This window comes from Limanda limanda, chromosome 3 (genome assembly GCF_963576545.1).
Source record: "Limanda limanda chromosome 3, fLimLim1.1, whole genome shotgun sequence".
Classification (NCBI taxonomy): domain Eukaryota; kingdom Metazoa; phylum Chordata; class Actinopteri; order Pleuronectiformes; family Pleuronectidae; genus Limanda; species Limanda limanda.
In genome coordinates this window covers 2140566-2150118 of record NC_083638.1, presented here as the reverse complement: position 1 = coordinate 2150118, position 9553 = coordinate 2140566, and the positions used below count along the sequence as shown (strand labels likewise).

Here is a 9553-nt window from a genome sequence, read left to right as displayed (position 1 = left end):
CAGCCTCACCGCCGGGAGGGATGCGAGCCGCCGGCCGGACCTGGACCGTGTGACCCGGGACAGTGTGACCCGGGCCTGAGGCTCTGTGGGCCGGGACCGTGTGCCGAGGCACGGCGGAGCTGCAAGCCGCCGGTAAGCCCCCGAGTCTGGGATGAGATGCGGCGGAGCGCAGGGCCCGTTAACCCGAGCTAACCAGGTGAGCTAACCCGAGCTAACCAGGTGAGCGACCCTGTACGATGCTGTCAGACATGAAACATGGACCGAACCATCAACCACTGCTCCATCAATAACCGATCATTCATCCTCCTCTTATTTATTATCAATGATTAGGTCTCTAATTCTGATACATCTATATCTATGTCTATATCTATATCTACAGATGAGCAGGTAATTACTAATACTCACTGTGGTGGATATTAAACATTCTTCATGTAAGAACACTATATTTATAATTAAAAAAAACATTCATATGACCAACCGTCTACAATCAATGTTTCTCAAATAGTAATTCAAAATATCATAATAACTGAATCCATTAAAAGAGGCGTGTCCTGTTTGCCTTTGACAGTTTCACATCATCAGACCAAACCAATCAAGAGTGAATTCATTGATGAGTCGCAGCCCGAATGAGAAATGACCCGATCGGTTAATTCGTTATTAAAAGAGTTTGATCAGTGAGCTACAGGCTGGTTGATGATGCTGATGATGCTTCAGTTTGCAGGATGGATGCGTGCAGCAGGAACCCGAACCGCACGGCGCCGGTTGGCGAGGACGGGCTGCCGGGCGCCGACGTGCCGCTCTGCTCTCGCACTAACGGCTGGAGTCTGCCTCCTCATCCCTTCCAGCTGCTGGCGTGGCTGCTCTACGTCTACTTCGCTGTGACCAGCTTCGGCGTGTTCATCCCCCTGCTGCCGGCTCACTGGATCCCTGCAGGCTACATCGTATCCTTCCACTGAAAGTAGACCGTCCCTGTGATGGAGCCTGACGACCTCTGACGACCTCTGAGGGTCTCTGAGGACCCCTAAGAACAGATAATAACTGTAGATGAAGAACATGCTGTGTGTGTGTGTGTGTCCTTATCTGCGAGTCAGTGCACGGGCATCCTGTTTGTGTGTCACTTGTGTGTGCACGTGATAGCGGTGTCCATCGACCCGGCCGACTACAACGTCAGAACCACGAGCCACAAAGGTCCGGTCCCGGTGTTCGACCGCTCCAAACACGCACACGTCATCGAGAACTGCCACTGCTACCTCTGCCAGGTGGACGTGTGAGTAACACACACAAAGACACAGACACACACTCACACACACTCTCTCTCTATCAGGTGAAAGGTTCCTCAGACCAGAAGAGGAGTTCTGGGTCCGGATCAACCTGAACCAGGTTCTGCTCCAGAGTGAAAACACTTTGTTGATAGGTCAGACTTTTGGACCAATCACAGGAAGTAGAGACAGATTAAACAGTAGATCTCTAGAACCTCTGATCCAGTGACGTGAACAGACCTTCAGTGGTTTCATCTGCTCCACATGTTTTACATGTTTAATGCAGCTCAGCCCCTCAACATGTATAAATAATGAGCTGAGTCTAAGAACTGGGTCAGAGGAGCCAGACGTCCTGGAGAGGACTACAATACCCATGATCCTCCGCTGCTGCTGCTGTCTGATCAAGCTGAGCAGGTTGTGTGTGTGTGTGTCAGTGTGTTGATGCTGTTGTGTTGTTTCAGGGGACCGAAGTCTAAACACTGCAGTGCCTGTAACAAGTGCGTCGCCAACTTCGACCATCACTGTCGCTGGCTCAACAACTGTGTCGGGAGCAGGAACTACAAGTGAGTCACATGACCTGAGGACGGGAGTGTACTGTCCTCTGTGTCCCTCTGTGTGCTGACCTGTCCTCTGTGTGTCCTGCAGGTTGTTCCTCTACAGCGTTGTCTCCGCTCTGCTGGGCGTCTGTCTGGTTCTGGTCGTCGCCTCCTACGTCTTCATCGAATTCTTTCTGGACCCGACTCAGCTCCGCACGGACAAACACTTCCTGGGTCTGACCTCAAACACATCAGCTGTGTCTCAATCCAGGAGCTGCGTCCTTCAGACCAGTAGGGTCACAGAGATGCGAGTGGACATTTCAAATGCAACAATATGTCCTGTCGTCCTCTGGAGATCAAAGCTCCTCAGAAGTGGGCGGCACCTGGATTCAGACACAGCTGAAGACTTCAAGTCTACAGAAGTTTGTAAAGGTTTAAGGGTTCCTAACCTGTGTGTGTCTGTGTGTGTGTTTGTGTGTCTCCAGTGAGGAACGATACAGGTGTGTGGTTCGTCTTCCTGCCCGTGGCGCCGGTCCGATCAGCAGCAGCCGTGATCCCGTGTCTCGCCGCCGTCTCCGTGTCCCTCGGTCTGATGTCCTCAGTTCTGCTGAGTCACCTCTTCTGCTTCCACGTCTACCTGAGTACGAGCTGCCCCCCCACCCCACCCCCCCCCCACACACCTCACACCTGTCTGTGTGTTCACCTCATTGTGTGCTTGTCGCTCACTGTGTGTCTTTGTGTTGTGTGTCCAGTGTGGAACAGACTCAGCACCTATGAGTACATTGTGCGGCAGCGTCATCGTCACGACAACCGAGACTTGAGGAAACCAAGACTAGTGAAGGAGACGGAAACTCCTTCAGACGTCAGGGTGACTGACACACACACACACACACGCACACACACACACACACATAACCACACACACACAAACACACGCACACACTGACACACACACACACAAACACACACACACACGCACGCACACACACACATAACCACACACACACTGACACACACACACAACCACACACACACACACAATCACACTCACACATAACACACACACAAACACATAACCACACACACACTGACACACACACACAACCACACACACTCAGACACAGACACACACACAAACACACACACAGACACACACACACACTGACACACACACACACACTCAGACATGCACACACACACATACTCACACACACACACACAAAACCACACACACACAAAACCACTCACACAGACACACACACACACAAACACACACACAAACACGCACACACACTGACACACACACAACCACAAACACACACACATACTCGACACAAACACACACACACTGACACACACACACACAAACACACACACACACACACACACAACCACACACACACACACAAAACCACACACACAGACACACACACACACACATAACCACACACACACACATACTCACACACAAACACACACACACACACACACTGACACACACACAACCACAGACACACAAACACACACACATACTCACACACAAACACACACTGACACACACACACACACACACACACATACTCACACACAAACACACACACACACACACAACCACTCACTCACACACACACTCACACACTCTGAGGTATTGAGTATCTGCTCTCTGCTGCCCCCCTCAGGACCTGAACTACTCCGGGACACTGGGTTATACCAACCCTCAGCTGGAGGTGGAGGAACCTACCACTGTGCCAGCGCGGGGGGAGCCAGAGTAAGTGATCCGGGCTCCGCCCACGGCCCGCTGTGATTGGCCGAGGCCGACTGACCGGTCCTAACAGGATTCAGTAAACAGTCGCTAACGCTCGTTTCATAACACGGAGGGGCCGGCCCTCGTCGCCATGGAGACCGTTTTCTGTGCAGTAAACAAAGTGAAATTCTTTGGCCGTGACTTCCAGGAAGAAAACAAAGTGTGTATTGTGTGTTTGAGGGGTGTGTGTGTGTGTGTGCGTGTGTGTGCGTGTGTGTGTGCGTGTGCGTGTGCGTGTGTGCGTGTGTGTGACTACATAAATAACTGTACTCACCCCACTAAACTTTATTATTACAGGTCCTAGGGACGGGGGGGGGCATGTCTACTGTCCTTATGTAGGACAGAAGGGGGGGGGCATGTCCTCTTTATATTACTGCAGGACAAAGGGAGGGGCATGTCCACTGTCTCCTACACTGCAGCGGGGGGGCATGTCTTTATACTGCTGCAGTACTTGGGGGGTCCTCAAGTTGGTTGTCATAGTAACGGCTATATGTTTTTTTGGACTTTGACATCATAAACAGGAGTGAGTCACTGACGTCTGTGTGTGTGTGTGTCTGTGTGTGTGTGTGTGTGTGTGTGTGTTGTGTGTGTGTGTGTGTGTGTGTGTGTGTGTGTGTGTGTGTGTGTGTGTGTGTGTGTGTGTGTGTGTGTGTGTGTGTGTGTGTGTGTGTCTGTGTGTGTGTCTGTGTGTGTGTGTGTGTGTGTGTGTGTGTGTGTGTGTGTGTGTGTGTGTGTGTGTTCGTGTGTGTGTGTGTGTGTTAGGTTCCTGGTTAACGGCAGAGTGAGGACTGTGTCCAGTCCTGTCATGGAGGAAGAAGCTCCTCCCACCATGTCTACACAACTAAAAGCAGCGGCACATACACACTCACACCGACGCACACAGGTAAACTTACAAACACACACTCACACACTTACACTGACATCCATGTTTGTGTTGATTTGTGTTGTTGCTTTTGACAGAAAAAGAAGAAGAAAGTCCGTAAAGTTCCAACGGAGGAACCGAGGGTGCAGTGCTCGAGCGTGGCTCCGCCCCCAGGTACACACCCACTTCCTGTGAACAGACGAACCTGTCGAACCTGTTTCCAGCTCTGATTGTTGTTGTGTTGTTCTCCAGCAGATCCCAGTCTCTCCTCCGGGTCGCTCAGTCAGCGACTTCCTTTCCCCGTCTTTCCTCTGAGGGCCTCCCTGCCCCCCCTCGCCCTCAGCTCCGCCCCCGTGCAGGCCGCCGCCCCCCCGGCCGAGTACCACTCGGACTCTGCAGAGTCCCTGGAGGAGATCCCGGTGGCGTTGGCCAAACTGGGCTCTTCGTCCTCTGCCGCTGCCGGAGACGCCTCCTCCTCTTCACACAGAACCTTCCCCGGGTTCCCCCTCCCCTCGCCGCAGCCCAGGACTAACAGGAAGTCCTCCTCCTCCCGCGCAAATAAGAGCGCGGCCGAGCTGAGGTTTGAGATGGCGTCCACGCAGCTGCCCACGGTGTTCGTCAGCCGGGCCAGCGGAGAGGCCGCTGAGCCCCGAGAGGACGGCTTCAACCTGAGCAGGAGGCAGATGGGGCCGAGACCCGGGACCAGACCTGGATCCAGACCCGGGTCCAGACCTGGATCCAGACCCGGGTCCAGACCGGCGTCCCGGGCGTCACTGGGCTCGGGTGCAGCTTCCTGGATGGAGCGATAACCTGAGCCAACAATCCTGTTTGTCTCTACAATCATGTGCACTGCAGCCACCCACAAGTCTTTATGTGACTGACTTTTATTTTGAAGGGTCTTTGTATATCTCACTATTTATTATTTTGATATTTTTTTATTCTGAAGCCAAAGGCCAGTTCCTGTCTGTGCACAATCTTTATACTGCTGCTTGTGTCTCGAGCTGTTGAGACGCAGCTCACTGAGTTTGTGGATGTTTGTCTCTCCCCCCCCCCCCCCCCCTCGCCATCGTAACCTCCTGAGACGCCATCACTTGTTTTTACTGTTTCCAGGTCTCCATGGTAACCAGGACCAGAGGGATGGAGGTGTTTGTAGGGAGATGATATCACTTCCTGTTTTCACAAGTCTGTTTAAATGCAGCAACAAAATTAACACAGAAAATGCTCATGCTGATACCCCCCCCCCCCACTACATATGTTATATTGAATATTATGAACCATTAATTTAAATCACAATATCTTTCAAGCACGATTCTTAATATATTCATGAATGAACTCATTTGTATTTATTTTGTAAATATTTTTTTTTATTTAAAAATATTTTTACTACATTTTTTTCATACACTTTTCAGCCAATCAGAGGCCTCCTCCTCCTCTCTCTTGGATGCTGATTGGTCACAGGTTCAGAAACTAGTCATCGTTGTAGACGAAGCTGAGTTCAACTGATGTGGACACGTGTCTCACTGAGTCTCATCAGTCCAACGTCTCTCTGGACAATCTGTAGCGTTTGTATTAGCTGCTGATGCTAACGGTGGCTAACCCCCCCCCCCCCTACCCACTGACATAAAAACAACTTCTGACTCACTGTAACGCTGTGAGCTCAGCCCTGACCTCTAACCCCTGAGGTCAAAGGACAGTCTGTCCTCACGTGTCTCTGAGTCCTGAATGTTTCAGTTCGTCCCCTCTGACATTTTTGTGACATTTTCTCACCTGTTGAACAATAAATGAAGAAATCTGAGTTTTACATCACGTCTGTTTCCTTCCTGTCGTTAGCGTCAACTTCAGTCAGACAAGGTGTCCTCACCTGTCCTTACCTGTCCTCACCTGTCTCATGAAGCTTGTCCTCACCTGTCTCATGAAGCTTGTCCTCACCTGCCTCATGAAGCTTGTCCTCACCTGTCTCATGAAGCTTGTCCTCACCTGTCTCATGAAGCTTGTCCTCACCTGTCCTCACCTGTCTCATGAAGCTTGTCCTCACCTGTCTCATGAAGCTTGTCCTCACCTGTCTCATGAAGCTTGTCCTCACCTGTCTCATGAAGCTTGTCCTCACCTGTCTCATGAAGCTTGTCCTCACCTGTCTCATGAAGCTTGTCCTCACCTGTCTCATGAAGCCTGTCCTCACCTGTCTCATGAAGCTTGTCCTCACCTGTCTCATGAAGCTTGTCCTCACCTGCCTCATGAAGCTTGTCCTCACCTGTCTCATGAAGCTTGTCCTCACCTGTCTCATGAAGCTTGTCCTCACCTGTCCTCACCTGTCTCATGAAGCTTGTCCTCACCTGTCTCATGAAGCTTGTCCTCACCTGTCTCATGAAGCTTGTCCTCACCTGTCTCATGAAGCTTGTCCTCACCTGTCTCATGAAGCTTGTCCTCACCTGTCTCATGAAGCTTGTCCTCACCTGTCTCATGAAGCCTGTCCTCACCTGTCTCATGAAGCTTGTCCTCACCTGTCTCATGAAGCTTGTCCTCACCTGTCTCATGAAGCTTGTCCTCACCTGTCTCATGAAGCTTGTCCTCACCTGTCTCATGAAGCCTGTCCTCACCTGTCTCATGAAGCTTGTCCTCACATGTCTTCACCTGTCCTCATCTGTCCTTACCTGTCCTCACCTGTCTCATGAAGCTGTTTCTCACCTGTCTCATGAAGCTTGTCCTCACCTGTTTCATGAAGCTTGTCCTCACCTGTCTCATGAAGCTTATCCTCACCTGTCTCATGAAGCTTGTCCTCACCTGTCTCATGAAGCCTGTCCTCACCTGTCTCATGAAGCTTGTCCTCACCTGTCTCATGAAGCTTGTCCTCACCTGTCTCATGAAGCTTGTCCTCACCTGTCTCATGAAGCTTGTCCTCACCTGTCTCATGAAGCCTGTCCTCACTTGTCTCATGAAGCTTGTCCTCACCTGTCTCATGAAGCTTGTCCTCACCTGTCTCATGAAGCTTGTCCTTACCTGTCTCATGAAGCTTGTCCTCACCTGTCTCATGAAGCCTGTCCTCACATGTCTTCACCTGTCCTCATCTGTCCTTACCTGTCCTCACCTGTCTCATGAAGCTGTTTCTCACCTGTCTCATGAAGCTTGTCCTCACCTGTCTCATGATCTTGTCCTCACCTGTTTCATGAAGCTTGTCCTCACCTGTCTCATGAAGCTTATCCTCACCTGTCTCATGAAGCTTGTCCTCACCTGTCTCATGAAGCCTGTCCTCACCTGTCTCATGAAGCTTGTCCTCACCTGTCTCATGAAGCTTGTCCTCACCTGTCTCATGAAGCTTGTCCTCACCTGTCTCATGAAGCTTGTCCTCATCTGTCTCATGAAGCCTGTCCTCATCTGTCTCATGAAGCCTGTCCTCACTTGTCTCATGAAGCTTGTCCTCACCTGTCTCATGAAGCTTGTCCTCACCTGTCTCATGAAGCTTGTCCTCACCTGTCTCATGAAGCTTGTCCTCACCTGTCTCATGAAGCTTGTCCTCACCTGTCTCATGAAGCCTGTCCTCACCTGTCTCATGAAGCTTGTCCTCACCTGTCCTCACCGGTCTCATGAAGCTTGTCCTCACCTGTCTCATGAAGCTTGTCCTCACCTGTCTCATGAAGCTTGTCCTCACTTGTTGCCACGAGTCCTCACCTGTCCTCCCCTGTCTTCACCTGTCCTCACATGTCTCATGAAGCTTATCCTCACCTGTCTCATGAAGCTTGTCCTCACCTGTCTCATGAAGCTTGTCCTCACCTGTCTCATGAAGCTTGTCCTCACCTGTCTCATGAAGCTTGTCCTCACCTGTCTTCACGTGTCCTCACCTGTCTTCACCTGTCCTCACCTGTCTCATGAAGTTTGTCTTCACGTGTCCTCACCTGCATTCTGAAGCTTAATTAAGAATCACAGATTCCATCTTTCCTCTCCGATGTGAGACAACTTTCTTCTGTAGATTTGTCCTTCATGTGACCTCAGAACCATGTGACCTCAGAACCATGTGACCTCAGGACCATGTGACCTCAGGACCATGTGACCTCAGGACCATGTGACCTCAGGACCATGTGACCTCAGGACCATGTGACCTCAGAACCATGTGACCTCAGAACCAGGGACCTGACACCTTGTTAGTATCAGCCAATAAAACCACAAGCAACCAATCAATCACATTTATCACCGGTGCTTCGCTCTGGTTTTATTCTGACAGGCTGATAACTGTGTGTGTGTGGTTGTATGTCATCATCCTTCCACGATGTGAGGAGTGGTTGCCCCGGCAACAGGGCACGACAACATCATAACAGCATCAATCAAAAAGGAGTGGCGATGAGAGGTATGAGACGCACACAGACACACACAGACACACACACACAGACACACACACACACACAGATGATGACATCAACAGGAAGTAGCTGAGGACTCTGTCATGTGACTCTGTCCCTGCTGGTCGTCCCGGTCCCCAGAGTCCCCCCCGCCCTCAACAACATGATGTCACCCTGAACCCCTCCCACTCTAACAGCTGCTTCCTGTTCACACAGCCACACATGAGGTCACTTCCTGCTGCTCGTGTGTTTGTGTGTGTTTTCATTCACACTGTCGTCATGGAGACGGGATAGACGTGTGTGTTACTCAAGGATAAAAGTTTAATAGTGACCACAGCCACTCAGACCACACCCAGCTGTGATGTCACAGCAGCTGTGGTCATGAGACTGAGACCACTGGTCTGACTGGTTTCACTTCACTGTGTAATGTGGAGCAGTCGTCACGAGGAGCGAATAATAAAGTTTTATTTTGACTCTTTCACAGTCTGATGATTAAAACAACATGAAATCATGAATGAATATTAGAATCACCGCCCACAAAACCTGCAGCTTCAGATATATCAAGTTTTTCCAGACTCATACGAGGTCATTTTGACCTTTGACCCTTGATCAGTTCATCTTTGTGGCAACTGGATCATGTTCAAGAAGCCACCGTGACCTTGACCTTTGACCTTCAACTTCTGATATCTAATCGGTTCATCTGCGTCCAGGAGGCCGGACCGAGTCTGAAGAAATTCCCTGAAGTCGTTCTGGAGCCTGAA

General features: G+C 50.6%; 1 protein-coding gene across 1 annotated transcript; it reads left to right on the top strand.

Moving 5' to 3' along the window:
* Positions 1–144: 144 nt before the first annotated feature.
* Positions 145–5468, top strand: zdhhc1 (zinc finger DHHC-type containing 1). The gene is made up of 11 exons (XM_061067578.1): positions 145–196; positions 715–941; positions 1092–1267; positions 1721–1822; positions 1905–2029; positions 2281–2436; positions 2548–2663; positions 3475–3563; positions 4362–4482; positions 4560–4635; positions 4717–5468. Exons 2-11 carry the CDS (start codon positions 723–725, stop codon positions 5268–5270), a joined length of 1734 nt encoding a protein of 577 aa, XP_060923561.1. The 5' UTR covers positions 145–196; positions 715–722; the 3' UTR covers positions 5271–5468.
* The last annotated feature ends 4085 nt before the right edge of the window (positions 5469–9553 follow it).